General features: G+C 36.6%; 1 protein-coding gene across 11 annotated transcripts in view; it reads left to right on the top strand.

The window, feature by feature from the left end:
* Positions 1-19,259, top strand: part of tenm4 (teneurin transmembrane protein 4) — a 183,830-nt gene that overhangs the window by 114,586 nt on the left and 49,985 nt on the right. For all 11 annotated transcript variants that reach the window (XM_015388539.1, XM_015388540.1, XM_015388541.1 and 8 more), the window contains 4 exons: positions 5,219-5,338; positions 11,085-11,346; positions 14,848-15,115; positions 15,215-15,358. In XM_015388539.1, the coding sequence (XP_015244025.1) occupies positions 5,219-5,338; positions 11,085-11,346; positions 14,848-15,115; positions 15,215-15,358 (794 nt within the window). The remainder of the gene's footprint in view (positions 1-5,218; positions 5,339-11,084; positions 11,347-14,847; positions 15,116-15,214; positions 15,359-19,259) is intronic.

Raw genomic sequence — 19,259 nt, forward strand, 5'->3', positions numbered from 1 at the left:
TTCAGTAGCAAATATTTCCAAAGATAGCTCGGATGCTTAAACTCGATGTGTCACTTTAAATTTGAAGTGGACATGGCTGACATATGGACTTTTTAAGTCCTGGTGGCCACAGCTTGCACAAAACCTTTAGGTTTTTTTCTGTCCGAGTCTCCCTTTGTTCATAAAACTCTGCCAAGCATCTGCAAAACTGGCATCAGTAATACCAGAAGATGAGTCTGATTTGCGCAGACTAGTACTAGCAGTAAACATGCTGGTCTGTCATTCTATTTGCTGTAATAAGTGACGTAAAACCTGACGTTATCCAAATAAAATTGTCGTTATCAATTGAAGGCATGCATGAGCTGTGTGAGTCGCTAGTTATTCTCAGAGTGAACGTCGCTTTCGTTCCCCTTCATTAATTCAAAACTGTTTCTTTTAGTTCGTTAATAATATAACGTTCTTGCATAACACTGGTGATAGGCACCAACCCCCTGGCAAACATCATGTCTCTCATATTAGGCAGACGGCTATGTGTTTGTTGGTCAGCAATGTATTGTGTGTTTAGATGACGGAAGTAAAAGGGATGTAAGATGTTTAAAGCTTGGGATACTTTTTTGTATTAACTAAATTACTGGGAAATGGACGCTGAAGCTGCATGAGACTTTGTTCAAGAATATATACATGTATGCGAAATAGCGAAACCTGTAGGTTCTCTTTCCCGTGACAAATGTGTGGTTATACTGCAGCTGTAACCTGACAAAATGTGAAAAAGTGAAAGATACAAAACTTTAGCAAGCCAATGTATATTATTTTAAAAACATTATTAAACAATTTTATGCTATGCAACAATGTCAGCGGATACTTAAGTAGAGGGGTTCTGACTTTTTCTCTCATTGACATTTTTGTGACTCTCCAGAAGCATACAGCATTTTGCAGGACAGAGTTAGAGCCATGGTGGGTTGAGTAATACTCTTGTCTCTCACACAAGATGCTGCCATAAATAAGTAAAATGAAGAATCCAGAGATGAGCTGCAAGATGCTCACCTAAAAATATCGGTGATAATCTATTATTCATGCTTGATATTCATTCCCCCACCCACTGACAGATCTGAGCTGTTATGACGGGATGGTGGAGGGGGGGTTTTCAGACAGGCCTAGTCTCAGCATCTTTTCTTTGTGATACGCTTGCCCTGCTCACGTGATCATCTTCCTATTGATCCAGCAGCCACTTCCTTGTGCCAGCTGACATGTTGTGCTGCTATTTCTGATGTTTCCATCCGCAAAAAGTTGCAGAGGTGCCACTGAATAAGCATCTGCCACTGCATGTAATGTCTTGATTCCCCACCATGACACATAATACAACAGCCTGCTGGGGCCCAGCAGCCAATGCTGACCAGAATAGTAAACAGGGACTTTGTCTATGGAACAGTTTGGACAGAGATTGATGTCTGGTTTCTAATAGCAGGGCTGAAGTCATCCACTCCATTTGCTAGCTGGCACTTTTCTAATTTTATTTAAAGCTATTCTTTGTAGCATTAAGTTATTAATGTAGGAAATAAAATCTTTGTAGTCTGTCTGAACCCCTTTTAGCAGCATTATTTCCAGAAAGGAAATTAGCGCAAAGTGTTTTCCATTTGCACTCTGAGCATGCTGTGTAACATACAGAGAGGGAAAGAAAGAGATCGGCGGTGACATGCTAACATTTGCATCAGGATTCACCCTGTAATCAAGTCATTTGTGCGGATAATGATATTTCTGTTGCCTGCATGGTAATGGTGGTGTTTATTAGGTTTAGTCTTTTAAAGTTCTCTGTATTTACCGCTGGCACGCTGTTTTTATTCTGTCTGCAGTACAATTGTAAAGACACTGTGTAATTCGCTCACTATTGTGTTCACAGAAAGGCTTTAAGCTCCGAATTTAATGACAATATGTTGTTTATTTGATCTTTTTTGTGTTTTTTATTTTTTATTTTTTGCTTTTTGGTGTGACAAAACCACCATCGCTATAACCTTTTGTTTGTGTTTCTTTGTGCTAAATTTATTATATTTGCCTAAGGGAAACTGAATTTAATCTGTTTTTCTTCAGTCTGGAAATTGTACTATTTTGACTAAAGTATTGTCCAGGTCAGGGCAAGTATAAAAAAAATAACCATGGGGGATATATTCTTATTTTTCAATAATATATTCACCCATGGTCTAAATATGGCAGCCATTCATCTGTACATCCATATTTGTCCTTAAGAATAACTCAGATTTTAGGGTGAGAAATGTACTGAACACAGTTTTATGCCAACAGTGTTTTTTTCTGATATTTTATTCTCTTTAAGTATCCTGTAAAGAATCTGCCGAAGGACTATTAAAATACTTTAGAAAGAGTGTTGCCAAAGATACACAATAGTGTTTGATACATTTATCGGCATCCCTGGTAAAGAAGCCTTAAAACAAATGCATTTTTTCTTACTTTGATTAATCATATAAATACAATCCTTTTGAAATTGTATTTAGATGAATGTTTATTCATTTTTAGAATTGGACTTGTGTTTGCATGTTTGTGTGGATATTTGGTGAAAAGTTCTACAAGCAGCACTTTTGGACTGCAGAGTGAGTCCATTATTGATGACAACGGGGGCGGTGATAGCACTTTCTCACAAATGCAGTAAATCAAATAGAAGGACCTAAGCAAACAGTTTAACTTATATATATCATTACTGCTGTTATCGAGATTCTTTGATTCTTTACTCTTTACTGCAGTTCTTTAACTTTGATCATTGATTCTGATAATGTCTTTTTCTCCCCTAACCATTTTCCTTACTGTGTGGTGAGACAGATTACAGTCCTAATCCACCCTAGTGTCCATTGGCTAAAAAAAGAACTCTTTCCTATCATCTTTTTTTTCCAGAGCTGAGGGGAACAAAGATAACTTCCTATAAACTAAAAAGATTAACATATAGATATATATTATTCCTGTTTTAAATGGATGATTACCAGCAACAACAACTGTGCCACTAAAATCCGAACATTATATTCCCCCCAGTGATGCTAAGCAGGAAAGTTGAAGATATATAGATGCTGCTTTTTTTTGTTTTATAAGGGTCCTGAAAGCAATGTAATCTTATTTTGATGGGAAATGCCTCCAGTAAAGTTTTGCTGTTCACTTTAATTTTTCCTCCATTTGATGTCGATATTTAAATCATTTCTCTCAACATCAAGGCATCATTTTCCCATGCGCTTCACAGAGCCAGGCAGGACACCAAATTTCACAGCTTCATCTGAAGAAAACATGGGTGGCTGCCTTTTTTAAACAAATCTCTACAATAAACTCACACCTTGAATGAATAATCAAACTCCCAGGCTTTGGCTGGATATAATTTATTGGTTATTGTATGTAAATGAGTGCAGAAAGTTCTTAAGGTGTGAGGCTAATCGTTTATAGCAGCGTCCTCCTGCATGTTTACACCGGACTAGTGGTCATCCAAGGTCCTCTGAAGGAAATCTGGCCTAATTAACATAAAACTGGGTTCCTAGGGACCAGGATACAGTGGGTGACTGATCTTGCCTCTGGTAAGGACATGTTGAGGGCAGCCACTAACATGCTGGTGTTAATTGTTTCCAGTGGAAGGCAGTGTTTAAGGCCCAAACGTATTAAAAATAGCCACGGTCTAATGAAGAAGTGACAGTACAGCATTTGTTGGAGGACTAGTTTTTTTTTGCCAACGATGACAAAAACCACGACCAGCTATGACTTGGGCCTTGATAATCACAGGGGTAAAAGCTGACAGGGGGGAGATGTCTGACAGCAAGGTCTCATCTCATCACTTTTTTCAGATTAGGAGGTGAGTTTGGATGACTTCCCACTATCGATTGGTGGGGACTGATGATCAGATCTAATTTACAAAGCTTCTGGAGACCTGTTAGACTGGGAATCTGTCGAGGCCTTGATAAGCAGCCAAGCAATCTGTAGTCCTATTATTTTAAACTTGTGCATTCAGTATTAAGAAAGATAAAGCCTTTCTTTTAAATAAAGCCTGGGAAAGGTAAAACCTTTTATCTTTATTTATTCAGTCCATTCTGGTAATTAAAAAATATACTTTTGAAAGTGTAGCAAGCCACCTTAGTGAGAAAACACTACTGGATTCAGCAGGAATTTAACTAATATACTCTTTGAATGGGGGCTTTAATATTGAAAAAACCGAAAAGCAGTAATTTCTTAAATATTTGAATTGCCACCATTCAAATAATTCCTTTTTTATAGGATTTAATGTGTCGGTACAACAAACCCCTACTATTTAGGGCCCATATAGACATCATCTTTGTTATTCTTCTTTTAAATTAGGAAAATTCCAATAAATATTAGCGCCAATTGCGTTGATGCACACTTGAGTGGATAATATTGTAACTGTCATAAAATCACTGCACACAAATATAAAAAGAGGTTGAAGCATATAAACTTGTCATTGAGGTTTAAACCATGTCTTATAGAAAACTGTCTTCAAATAAAATCCACCAGTCTGAATACTGGTTACAATATTTGTTTTGGCTCCAGGCTTTAATTTGTTTTTGACATATCACTGAGGACAGTTGGCACATTTGTTAACTTCTTTAATTACTGGTTGTAAACCACTTAAAACACTTAAAACAACCTTGTTGTATTTACACTTCCATCCTATATATATATACAGTGTATATATATATATATATATATATATATATATATATATATAATGTATCCTTTTTGGATTTGAGTCTTGTTCTCAAGGCAATGATTTATATCTACCTACAACATGTAAATTTATCTTTGAACAAAGCGGCTATGTGTGTTACTGAGAACATGAAAAATCTAATTTCTTCAGCTGTTTCTGCCAACAACGATAACAATAATCTTCATAATAGCTATTATTGTTGCAGGAAAAAGCAGTTAATACTACTGACTGCACTTTTAGTAGATAACCTAAGCATTTCATATTTGTTTTGCATTTGACAATCGGATCAAACTAAATCGTGGCTTTATTTGAATAGATAAACCATCAAAAGCTATTCCATAGTTAAAACATTGGTTTATTATTGAGACAGAGAACTTAAAGGACGTGCCAAATTGCCTACAGTAGTGGTCAGGATTCACTGTGAGAGCAACACAGATAAGATATTATGTCAAAGAATAAGAGGGTAAAAACATCGTGTTTTGATTTGTTATTGTTTATCTGGTCTAATAGTCCTCATGTTTCTTTTTTTTTCCTCCACAGCCATGCTTGTGTCATTCGCGGGCAGGTAGTCACCTCCGATGGAACCCCGCTGGTTGGAGTTAATGTCAGCTTCATTAACAATCCGGCTTTTGGTTATACAATTACCAGGCAGGATGGAAGGTAAAAAATTATTTTTTTTTTTTCATTTTATCACAGACACAAACATGCACGCATTTAAACAGCTACCAAATCAATACTCTAAAAAGACACAAACAGCAATTTGAACATCTTTGAAAAAAAAAAATGTCATTGATATTGATGTTTTTGTTGTTATTATGGTTTTGCCTAATTGCATTGACTAAAAGCACCAAAATCACCCCCATACACTCTGCTGCTATTGATCCAGTTTGTACTTTTGCTGGGTTTAATTTGGAATTTGTGGCTCAATTCCCAAAGAAACCAAACAAACCCCTTCTGCTCTGCTCGCAAGTTCTGCTCTGGTTGGAGCAGAGGGGTGGCAGAGTAACATGTGCCAACTCAGAATGCACTACAGATGGCTATAATTAGATGATGGTGGAATCAGGCATTGAAGAATGAAATGTATAGTTGCTTAATACCTTATGTTATTACATTTATTCTCCCAAAGTATTGATTCATTTTGAAGGTCTTTTTTTCGTAAGAAGACAGTTCCTGTTTTACATCTACAGCTTTTCTATATTTATAAAAATAAAGATATAAACCTGTAGTGATGATAAAATATGCACTTAGATTAAAGTTTTGCACAAAAATATTTGTTTAACTCTTCTTTTTACAGGTGCGGGTATAAATTTATAGACAATATCAGTATTTTGTTTTGTTTTTTAATAAGCATTAGGAGCACTTTTTCATTCATTGTGCATCTTCTCTGACCCCAAATAGCTCAAAGTTATACAAACATACTTGAATATAAACTTAGCTCCTACTATTCCACCACAGTGGTAAATCTTCTGGCATAATTCTTGCCGGGTATTTATATATTATTATAATGGAACTGGTGGGGTTAATTCAGATCGGTTTCCTATCAAAGATACTGTCCATATTTTCAACCTTAATGTTATTCTGCTATGTCAGTTTATCATGTGGATAGAACCCCTAATCAAGTATAAGTTTCGATTCAGAATTTTTTTCTTTTTGGTTTGAGATGAGGTGATGTTTAAGAAAATCCTCTACCCTCATTATACATCCACCTTGTGCAATGAACCAGAACCGATGGTAGCAGAACAGCCTTATAGACTTCATATTGCTACTCCTGGGCTTAAGGGTCGGGAGAGTCTTTCAAAGCTTAAGCTTGACTCCCTTCCAGTGTTATCCACATTGTAATAGACATGAAACATCCAACCCCTCCCAAAAGTTGTTTAAAAGATTACATCATCTTCCATCTAAACATGTAAAAACGACAAATGTAAAACATTGGTTAAAAAGTGAAAGGTATATAAATATGTCCACTAAATAAATTGATTTTCTTTTCATTTTTGTGATGAATTTAGAGCCAAGGCAAGGCAAGGAAAATGGATTCGTATAGCACAATTCAGTACAAAGACAATGCAAAGTGCTTTACATGATTACAATATAGGAAAATAAAACAGAATCAAAGCAAGTAGGGAAAAAAATATCAAAATAATAATAATAATATTGTTTTTTTAACTACATAAAGTGAAAAGCAGAAAATATTAAATTAACCTACAAATATGCCCATAGACTTCTAGTATGGGAGGATAAGTGTCTCAAACATCATAACAGATTTTCTCTCCTCTGGTAGGGACATGTGGGCCAGTTGGTTGAAACTTAAACATAACTGCATTGTTAAACAAAATAATCCTCCCAAAAAATGGCTTTTGGAATCAATAAAAGCTCATTTTAAGCCTCTGCAATGGCCCTTAAAAAAGCATTTAGTAAAATGTTTATCACTGTGCTTAAAAACCTGCCTGAGTCAATGAAAAATCTTGTTTAATCATAACCATGCTCTGACCTTGTCGGAGGCTATAAATGTGTGCTGTAAGTGTGCAGCTTATCTATGGACATTAAACGTGCATTAAATCAAATTATTAAAATCATTTCTTATATTGCAAAGTTACATTTAATTGTGTAATCATTTTTGTGGTATAATTCCACCTTTGAAAAAAAAGTTTTAATTGCACAATTTAAAGCTCAACATCTAATCCATTATTAATTGAATTCAGCATCTCTGAAATGATTTTAGTCAAAATGAATTCAGAAACCACCTGTGTGGCTTTCTGTGAGCTGCTCTAAAACATTTGTGTTTCTCAGGCAAGAAATCCAGAATAAATCTTTCGAATGGATGAAATTTCTTCCCTGGAAAAAAAAAAGAAAAACCCTAAGACTAAAAAAAACCTCTCTTAAAACTTTACTTTGTTCAGGTATATAGTTTGGGATAAGATTGCACACGCTTGCTCAACCCTCCTTCTTATATCTGTTTAAGAAAGGCTTGATAGCAGAGCAAGCCTCTGTGTCAGCACAGTGTGAATTGCTGTTCTCTTCAAGCCCCATTTCTTCCTGATACTTTAAATATAGTTGATATGTATGGTCTTAATCTTTTTTTTAACAATCACCATGTTCAAATTTTCTAATTTCGCCTCATCAACTTATTTTGTCAGACTTACATTTCTTCATATTTCCCCCGCTCTAATCCCACACTATCCTTAAGCCTGTCTTGGCACCTTCCTTGAGCGCAGGTCTTATATCCTTTCAACTGCAGTGACTCCTCTCATCTTTATCTTTTCCCCATATTTATGCATGTCCCAATTTTCTCCATGCATCATTCAGCTTTTTTCCCATGCAGAGCTTTATACTCCTTTCCCCTTTCCAGCATATGTGTAAACACTTCTCCATCTCCCAGGTTCCCCCCTGTAAACATGTCCAGTCTCCGGCACCTACCCCGGCAATCACTGTAAACAGGATCAGTGCAGCGTGAAATCACAAACGCACCTGTTCACCCACTTAGAAATGAGAAAGCTGTCTCAACTCATTTCTATGATGTGTTCTTTATTTTCCAGGGGTTTAGATTTTTAAATTACCCATTACCTATGCAATCTTGAAAAGTTTCTGAGTTCAGGCAAGTGATTTGTGTAGTTTCTCTTGCTTCTCCTGTGCATTTTTTTATGTAAGCAGAGAAACAATGCAGTCCTGTTTCTTCCTCTGGATTTTCTCAGTCATGGGTAAAATGCTAAGAAGAATTACGTGGCTTTGAATGAGTCACAATTAAAGTGACAACATCTAAATGTGTCTCACTTCTTATTTATTCTGTAACATGCATGTTGCAATACCAAAATATATACAGTGACCTTTTTTTTTACGTTTTGACAGATCACTAACACATATTTCAGTATATTTTATTAGTATTTTAAGGTACAAATGAACAGGAAGTGCAGCAATTATAAAGAAAACAAAGTGGAACAATTTTTTCTCAAATAACTGTAGGAAAACGTTAAGAACAACTCTTTGTTTGCATGTTTATGTCAAACATGGTGAATGCCGTCGTGGACCCAAATGCAAAGTAGAAGGAGGCAGAGATGAGTTTTTGCTGATGCAAAGATGCAAGAAGGTAACAGTAGAAAAACCCAGGAACAAAATATAGAAAACCAAAAACAAGGAGACGCCAGTGGAAAACACACACATGAGGAGCAAAGTAACGACGTGAAACAGCTTTGAAGAACTGCGCAGGAGGTGTATATATGTGAGACAGAACAAAGACTGGGATAATCAGCTAACAGGGAGCAGGTGTGGATAGAAGCAACTAGAAGCTAGGGAAAATAGCAATACGAAAACATGACAATGCTTAAATATACCTACAAAATAATTACAATGACACAAAATTGCAGTGAAACTAAAACCTAAACAGAAACATAAACAAAGGGCGGAACCATGACTATTTATCAGTGATGTAGAAAAGGTGAAACTACACATCACCATGAATGCATCATTACGAATGGGAAATATGGTGGTGGTAGCATCATAATGTTGAAACACTCTTCTTTAAAAAGGAAGGTGATGCTGGACAACAGCACAAGTAGTGCATTCCACATATTTTGCACCAGATAAGACCAGAAAGATGTTAAACATTGTATTTAAAAGGCTCTGTTTATCAGTACAAGCCATGTGGGACATGTAGCAAGCAGGTGGAAGAAAGTGCCTCTGGTCTGACAATATGTAGTACCTTCAGTGGAAATATATGGAGGTAGCATCATCATACTGTTGGTTCTTTTACCACAGCAAACACAGAGAAGATACCTCGTTCTATAAGGAAGTTGGGTGTAAAAAATGGCAACCTTTGATTGAGAATGTTTTATCAGTAGGAGAACAACCCTAAAGAAACCACAAGAGCTACAATGGAAGGTTTGAGATCAATGAAATGCGTATTAGTTTAAATTACCCAGTCAAAGTCTACAAAGCAATCCAATTAAGAATCCAGAATATGTAGAATACTGTTTACAAACACCCTCTTAGCTAATATGCATTGTAGAATGGGCAAACAACTGTCTTTAGATGTGTAAAGCTGAAATACCCCCAAAATATCAAGCATTAACTCAGAGAAACTGAATAGAAAGGCATCCTACAGTGTTCAGATTTCTTAAACAATTTCAAAACAATATAACCTTTCCTTCTTTTTCACAACCAGATATTACTTTATATTAACCTTTCACTTGAAAATACAATACATTTTATTGAATAAGATAAAAAAAAGTATTCTTATATTCTTATATATAATGTAAAAAAGAAAGAAAAATCAAGATTTTTTTGATACTGCAAGGATTTATAACACAAAGCTACCAGGGTTTCTTGTTACCATTTATTTTCCAAATACTTTTAGTCCGTTAATTAATCACATCTACTAAATCCAGTAATTGATTGGCTACCCTGCCCACGGATATTTGACCACAAGTGTCCAATGTGTGCTTAGCCTGCCTAGTGTCATGCAAACTGACAGGCTGCGAATGCCAGATCGCTCATGGGTCACAATATTACATTGGCATTGTAACAACAGTGTAGCTCTGCAGCCTTTTACTGCACACACCGCTCACACCCAGTCAAGGTTGAACCGCAGTGTAGAGCAAGCTATTATTTTTTATCCCCACAAATATTCAGATGCTTAGCCTCAAGGGAAGCGCAGCATAGCACATTTTTTTTATAGTACCTTAAACCAACAGGGATGCTGCCTATTTTAGAGGCTTCTGTTTGGACCTACTTCTTTACCTGTAATTTAGCAAAGGTGCCTCCTGTGTGAGGATGCGGGAGGATATGGCCCCGTCCCAGGGGCCTGTAGGTGACCAGGTGCTAATTGGTTCTTAGCGAGAAGTGACAGGAGCTGCAGAAGTCCGGCGCAGGTGCTGCCATGTTGTTGTCACAGTGCAGGCTGTTTACTGAAGCTAAGGTCAGAGCAGAGGCACAGGCCCTTTTAATGCAACAGCAGATGGGATTGCATTGCAGGGCTTTTAGACTGATGTTAGCACGGACAGGCTTCGTCCAAGGGATCAATAAAGTAGTGGCGGCTGTCTCCATCCCGCAGTGCAAAGCTCTCTCCCTGCACATATAAATGCAAACAGAGGAGTTCAGCTTTTCTCATACATGTAACAAACAGTTGCATCTGAAATGTGCAATTTTCTGTTCTTAAAATAATGTATTCAAACAGTGATAGTGAAATTACATGCAGTTAAGAATGAGATCCATATAAGCCCCGTTGCATATTCAGTATGTGTGTGCCTGAGAGATTGCTTAATAATACTTAATTCTGAAAATAATCCTTTCTTAATGGCCTTCATTTATTAACCCATTTTTCATTACTCCCTGACTCATTATAACAATGACAATATAAAAGACAAAATGGGAATCAGTTCATCCTCTCTGACATTGTTCGCATCTGTTTTTCCAGTTTCGACTTGGTGACCAACGGGGGCATAGCCATAGCCCTGCACTTTGAGCGCGCTCCATTCATCACCCAGGAGCACACTCTGTGGTTGCCATGGGGACGGTTCTTTGTCATGGACACCATTGTCATGCGGCACGAGGAAAATGACATCCCGAGCTGCGACCTCAGCAGCTTTTCCCGGCCCATCCCTGTGGTGTCCCCGGCGCCGCTCACAGCCTTCGCCGGCTCCTGCTCAGAAAGGGGGACAGTGGTGCCCGAAATCCAGGTGATGCCTCGCCTCCCGCTCTACTCACTTCCCTGCAGGAAGGACCTAAGTGGGTCTCTCCTTCAAATAACTCTTCCCTAACAGCTGGGAGAAGATTGTAACATTATTCATAAACTAAAGTGGAATAGAGACCATGGCTCTTGGCTGTACTGTCATTTATATCTCTCTTGTAAAATTGGCCAAATTAAGCAGTGTTCCTAAGAAGGCTGACAAAGTCTAAAAGAGGTTGAAATGTAGTTTTAGACAGGGCCAATATTTTCATGTGTACAGGCTATTTCTTGCCTGTGGTCTAAAATCTTTAAACCTTTTTTTTTCCATACTTCTATCTCTATGTTTGCATAGATATGGAAAACATAGAATTATGAAGAATATAGTCTAGAATATAGTATATCTGGTTTTGCAAACCTTATAACTTATTTACTGCGCAAAAGCTGGTTTCTATCATCCATAAAAATCATAGTAAGCAGTAAAAATTGTAATTCAGAGAATTTTTGTTGCATTAACACCATGCTGGTGTTGTTTTAAATACATCAAACCAGCCCATGCCCTGTTACAGTGCAGATTTCCCTTGGGGGGGTGTGTGCACTCAGACAAAGCATAATGTCGATCACAGTCAACCACCAGCTACATTCCAAAATGACTCATGTATTATTTTGGTGTTTGTCAAGAGAATTTCATACTAAAATACTATTAAAAGCAGGACTTTGTGAGTGGGTTCTATACGTTTGAGATGTTTTTAGCCATGCATCTAGCCTCAATCAAATGAATGGTTTGGCCTAAGAATATTCTTTTGCTTAGCATCAATAAGGAAGAACTCAGCAAATTGTAGGTTATTCCTTTAAAACATGCTCTCTGTGCATCAGGATTTGCTTTTAAATATCCCACCCACGCAGTTATTGGTGGCTCGCACACATCTGCATGTTTTGTGTGTGTAATCACACATATGAGCATCTGTGCAGTTCAGCTAGTTGATTCTATATGTCTGCAGGCATATCGCTGTCCTTTAAATAATTAATATCATGTCTAAAAATGTTGTATTCAGTTGAATCTATTTATAGCAGCTCTGACTTTTGTTCATATTCAGATCGTGCCACAGAAAGACAACATCCTTGTTCGCTTACAAAAAGGAATTTTGATCAGTCAAGCGCAAATAGCTGCAATCTGTAAACATTTAAAAATAAATACATCGGAAGTGACATGTCCTCTGACCAATGTCGCTTTGAGCAGCTGTTTTGATTGCTGCTCCACATGTCGTTTGGGGCCGTGGAGACAAGCGTCAAGAGCCGATTTAATTTTAGTCAAGAGGACCAGGCCAACCAACCCGTGCTGTCAAGCCTTGAACTCAGATCTGTACACACTGTACTGTATTAAAGTGCTCATTAACAGCTTCTATCATCCAGAGGTTGTTAAAGGTCCGATCTTGGAGGAAAGTTCCTAAGGCATCACTATTGGCTGTCACTAAGCTCCATTCATAACTGAATATGTTATTGTACTGTGTAGAGTCAGAACCCTTGGGCACCCTTGCTGCGCCATTGTCATATGGATTGCTGGGGGAACTGCTCTTTTAATGAAGCATTTGAAGTTATTAAATCACTTCTCAGAAATGCTCTTTGGAGTATTTCTGAAGAAATCCTTCATCGGATACCATTTCATCCATGAGTGTAATTGTCCACCAGTTAGTGTTTTAACTTCCCACTAGTGCCCACATATGGTTTAAGGCTAGTAATGAAAAATACAAGACAACAGTCTTCCCTCTGACCGACTGACAAACATATTAATTACCAGCTTGTTAGTGGTGCACTGGTAAGCCCACACACATCAGTGGGTAATCTGAGTTTTTGTGTTTGGTAGTGGTATGTTACAAAATTAAAACAAAATAAATGCAAATGTTAAATATGCCTTTAAGCCGTATCAAACAACAAAGTAATCCTAGTTGAGTGTAGAGCTGTACCAATCCGGCTTTTCACATGTTTGCAATCGTCAATTAAAATCTAAATTTGAATAAATTCCAATTTTATTTTTTTTATAAAGTAGGAAAAAAAATGTTCTCCAGTTTCTTTGATACAGATACTGCTTAAAAAAGAAGGAATAATGAATGATATAGCATAATTAGTTTTGATGAATTTGATGAATGGCGACAAATTCTTTGATCCCTTCAAGCCTTTAGCCATCTCGCCATTAGTTAAAACTGATCAACACAAAATTAAATGATTACAATTTCAAACCAGAAGCTTTCTCTTGCCCAAAGATTTTTCCCTTCATTTGTAGTTAATTTGAAAAAGGCAGCACGGATCACATGTTGGAAGCTTTAAACTATTAGTTAAAATAAAATCCTCACTTACTTTATATTAATACTGTATTCTGTTATTATATGAATATCAATCCATCCATACAGCTTAAACTGTATCCATGTCACATTAGACCAGATTTTTACAAACCGGTCAATAAAAACAGGGACAAATATCTGCAACCACCTGCATCTCATTACTGTCAGACATTTTTTTTTATTAGTTAGGTGTGGAGTGCCCTATATCAAGAGGGTCCACTTCCAGTTTTCTAGGGCTGTTTTATTCTCTTTCCAAACCTATCCTTGCTGCATCATTGGCCAAATATCTTACTCCACAGAGGTATATTTAGAAAGTATTAATTTGTTTAAGGTGTCAAATCAGGTCAGTGTCTAAACCATACAGAACCTGAAAACTGCCTTTTTAACCAAATGTTTTGGACAATAGTCACCTTTAAAAACAGCAAAAACAAATAAAATAGAATATATATATATATATATATATATATATATATATATATATATATATATATGTGTTTTCCTTCTTAAATGAAAGTGGTGATCACCTTTGATTGAGGTATTCTTTGGCTGTGTGCACAAAGCTGCAGAGGACATCAGTGCTGTGATTGGGAATTGGCTGATTCCTGTAATCAAGGTTCTAAAGGTTTCAAGCTTAGAAACCAGTAAAATGTTCTTACTTGGAATTTTTATATAAATTGATTTTAGTACGATTGGAGAAAATGTACCAAAATGGCCAAGGTTTCTGTTGATGTTATTAATTTTGATGTATTCTGGCTAAGAATCAACCATCTGATTACTACCAGTCTGTGAGCTAGAGCTAAGGTCTAAGAAACACTGACATGGAGCTAAAAAAAAAATGCTTTATGTATCTGACTAGCAATAAAAACATGCTTAAGATATTCAAGTTTGTAAATACAATGTTTAATATGTTAAATCCTCATAGGGGGAGACATAGCAGTAGGACAGTAATATTGTGGAAAAATAGAAATTATGGTCAAGGGGATGTGAATGTAAATCTTACCTGATCCATACTTAATGTTAATGTTTGACAAAATCTGATTTAAGTTTCCCCAATGTATTAAAAAAACAACATGTAAGTGTTGTTTAGCTCTGTTTCTCTTTCATTTCCTTTTTTCCTTTCTTTCCTTTCCTTTTCCACCCTTTCATTTAATACTGTTGTGTTGTTTTGCCCCCAGTCTCTACAGGAGGAAGTGCCTATACCCGGGACAGATATGAAGCTCAGCTATCTGAGCAGCAGAACTCCAGGTTATAAGTCGATTCTGAGGGTGACCCTCACGCACTCCACGATTCCTTTCAACTTGATGAAGGTTCACCTCATGGTGGCTGTGGAAGGCAGGCTATTCAGAAAGTGGTTTCCCGCAGCTCCCAACCTCTCCTATGACTTTGTGTGGGACAAGACAGACGTCTATAGCCAGAAGGTCTATGGCCTGTCTGAAGCCTTTGGTGAGTGATGAAATATATTTTGGGTACGGTCTGTTTTTATTTGACCCAAATGACATTTTGATCAGCCCTACTATTTCGTTTTTGCTCCCTTTTCTGTAGTTTCAGTGGGTTTTGAGTATGAGTCATGCCCAGATCTTATCCTGTGGGAGAAGAGGACTGCTGTCCTTCAAGGCTACGAAACTACCGCCTCCAAACTTGGAGGATGGACAGTAGACAAGCATCATGCTTTGAATATCCAGAGTGGTGAGTTCATCCATAAATGGCCATATCCTTATCAATATTGCACTTATTAAATTGATCATTTTGCATTTTTAACATCAACAGTGTATGCCACTACAGTTGACTAATTCTAGCCAATATTCAGACTATTGCAAAGAGTGTATTAGCAATCAGGTTTCAACTAAAGCTATTTGCAAACTTATTTAAACTCCTTGAAATTAACTTTTATTAATGACATCATTTCAACAATGCTGAAGTTTCAAAATGTTCCACATCAAGTTGTTTACTAAGTTGAAAACTTGTTTGGACACCCCTGCATAACATTCAGTGCATGCATTGCCATTTATCTGAACAGATGGGTCAGGCAAAGAGAGCATTACACAAAAAAGTAGTCAAGAATATAATTTTAACTATAATGGAGCTGCAGATTATTCCACAGTTAAAATAGGATTGTTAAAACTATTAGTAACTGCTATTATTAACTGCTGAAAGAAAACCAGTTGCATTTGCCATCAGAAATACTGGAGACAGAAAAGTCATGTGATAGAAGATACACTATTTATGTAGGCATACCTGTAAAGCCCTGAGTGGAGGAAAATGTCACTCTGAAAGCACATTCAATACAGTAAAACTTGTTAGTACAACCATTATAGGGTGGATTCTTTTTGTGAAGATAATCAGAGCTAAATATAGAGATGTACTTAAAAAAAGGAAAAAGTACTTGGGTTCACTGCATGCAAGCTGAATTATTGGGGTATTTGTGCATTCACAAATTTGTAACTATTAAAGATGAACCCAAATTAGCCAGCCAATCATGCTGCAATATGGCAGTTTAAGGTGGGATGTATAGCTGTGAAAACGAAACAAAAAGCGCACAACCATGTTTTGGTTTTGCTGATCACATCTATTTTTGTCAGAATCTATGATTTCATCTTTGGAATAGTATGTTTTTGTAGTCCATTATGGCTGATATTTAATTTGTTACTGTGAATTGTTAAAGCCAAGCTTTGGTTGTGCTCAGAAGGTTTTTTCTGAACGTCCCTCCTTTCATGAACCGATTGATGGAAACAGAACCAGATTAATAATGTGTAGAATCAAACTGTGCTACACATTATTAATCTGGGTTTGGCAGGTTCAAAGTTAACCTCCATGAAGGGCAAAAATCCTTAAGATAGAGCAAAAAGCAAGTGTATGTAACATGGCCAAGTCAAAACAAAAAATCTATTTAATAGAGGATATTAAAACTTCAGAAAATAATGTCATTTAAATGTCCTGAAGTGGTAAAGAAAGCTTCAGGTGTAACTGCACCTCTACAACAAATGAAATCTTCTCTCCTCCATTTTATAGTTATTCTCAACTTGGTGTTGTTTTTTTCTTTTTTTTTCTTTTTTTATGCCAGATTAATACATTGAAGTTCGGTGTTTGCAAAATAACAAAATGTGGAAAAAGTTCAATTAATATTAAGATTTCTTTCTGCTTGCACAGAAATATATATGCCACATGTACTTTATCAGTTTTAATGCAGCAGTCAATTAACCATCTGTTCCATATGATTTTTTTTCATGCTACTATATCATTTAGCCTTAGGTAGATCTGACTTTTTATATCTGCTATACATCTTCAGGAGGAAGTGGGTCAATTTTCTTATTGCCAACAAATTACTCCTCAAAGGCAGTGTTCGGAATGAATTTTGGCAGCACCTGTCACTAGCAAGGCTTCACAGTCTGTTTTGGGGCTGGAGAGTTTCATCTAAGGAGATGAGGCATACTTGAAAATTGCTCAAAAAGGTAGCACTTTGATGTAAAAGACACCGAGCCTGGACACGGTGTCCAGAGGATCGATAGAACTGCCTCCCGGCTTTTAAAACCAGTACTGCCAGGTTCTCCACCCTCACATTGCCATCCCTTCCCCCTGTTTGGCACCTCAGAGTCTTACCCATGCCCAGCATTTTTAGAATCATCCCTAATTTAATTGCTGTCAGACTGCTGCTCAGAGCAGCAGCAGTCCCAAAGATTAAATCACATCCCAGGAAAGAGATGCTTGGCTGATCGTTTCTGATAGCCCACATGTTGTTCTGCTCTAAGGAGTCAGGTCACTGAGTACCATCAGAAGCAGAAAAACCCTCCACAGACACCCAGATGCTGAATTTCAAATATGATTACATTGACTGACCACCAGGAACATCTTTACATTTACATATTTGGGGATTTTCCAAAAAACGGATTGGCACCACTCATGTAAAAAAAGTGGAGGTTTCTGAATATTTACATGTGAACCCTTGGATTTAGAGATGGAAGAAACATGAACAATTCTGATGTAACTTATTTTTGTTTCTGTGCGATTAAGATTGGGTTTGAGAGGTGTATTTTTCTTGCTCTGAGAGATTTTACCCGAGCCACAGTTCTTGGTCCCCATTTTGGCATGAAATTGCGCCTGTGTTTTCATCCACTGTGATGACCTCTCGTCGCAAACACAGAGCTGGTGTGCAATTTCCACACCTTTAGCTACAGATACAAACCTATTTAGAATCACATCATCTTCTAATCTGTGTTCAATTATACTCGTCTCTTAACATTTGCTACCCAGTGTTGCTGCTGTGAAAAATCGAGTGTTCATCTTGATTCTGATAGTCATCGTTCTGTTATATAACAAGGAGAAATTGAGGTCTTTTGAATTGTAAATGACTTGCATAAATAGAAGCAACAGATGATGAAATTTAGACCTTTAAATCGAGATGCAGCTACCATGTCAAATTGGAAAAAATGCCTTTTAGTTTATTAAGATAATTGAGAATGATTTGGTTACAATAAATGTAATGAACTTTAAATCTGATATTTACAGCATTGTTTTATTTTTGTAATTTATGTTATTCTTTGTTGAGTTTCATTTTTTTCCTTATCATTTTATATATATTTTTAGAATTATCTCATAATTTGAATTATTAATTTTTATTATCTTTAATTATTCATTTTCATTAATTGTTTAATTACCTTTATGTCACTGCAATGCACTTTTTTTTTCTTTTTCTCATGATTAGCACTTGAATTGTCTTGCTAGTGAAATGTGCTCTTTAAATAAATGGCTTACCTTGCTTTTGTCACTATTTTCAGAGTTTTCCTCATTATATTTTGATGTTAGCATTATTAGTGAAATTATAGTAAGAGCTAAATATGTTCTGCTATGCAAAATTATAATTTTATATAGCCACAAGATTCACTACACATTTTTATGATATTTTCTAGTAGAGTAAAATAACAAAAAGTAATGCATAATTTGGAGTTGAAAGACTTGGCTGTTTATTCCTATTTTATTTCTTTATTGAACTTTATTAATCTCACACTGGAGATATTCACTCTCTGCATGTTAACCCATCCCCTTGGGGAGCAGTGGGCTGCCATTGCACTACTCTAACCACTAGGCCATCACTCCCCTGTGCAAGGAGAGCAGTCATCGCAAAAGTGCTTTCTAGTAACTCTAGATGAGCTGTAGAGAACCACAGCTCAGGTGGAAAGATCTTTTGAAAGGAGAGTTATTGTTCATGTACTTCATTTTCACTTTTTTTTATTTCACCTTTGTTTACACAAGTAACACAGTAATACAATGTGCTAAAAACACACACACTCTGTTCTGCTATATGTAGTGAGGACCATGTGTTGAATCCCCTTGACTTCTATTGATTTTTAGTCATTTTCAATAATTTCTATGCCCTAAAACTAAAATTAAACCTATCTATTACCAATGCATACCTCACCCTAACACTAACCAAATTGACACATCAGCCCTAAACCTAACCATTAGCAAAATACCTTGAGAGGACCAGCAAAAGAAATATCATCTCTTTAAAACAACTGGTCCTCATTGTTACGGTGAAATTGGAAAAATGGTCCTCACCCTGATGCGTGGATAGGCACACACACACAACACA

Source organism: Cyprinodon variegatus, unplaced genomic scaffold (genome assembly GCF_000732505.1).
Source record: "Cyprinodon variegatus isolate N-32 unplaced genomic scaffold, C_variegatus-1.0 Scaffold427, whole genome shotgun sequence".
Classification (NCBI taxonomy): Eukaryota; Metazoa; Chordata; class Actinopteri; order Cyprinodontiformes; family Cyprinodontidae; genus Cyprinodon; species Cyprinodon variegatus.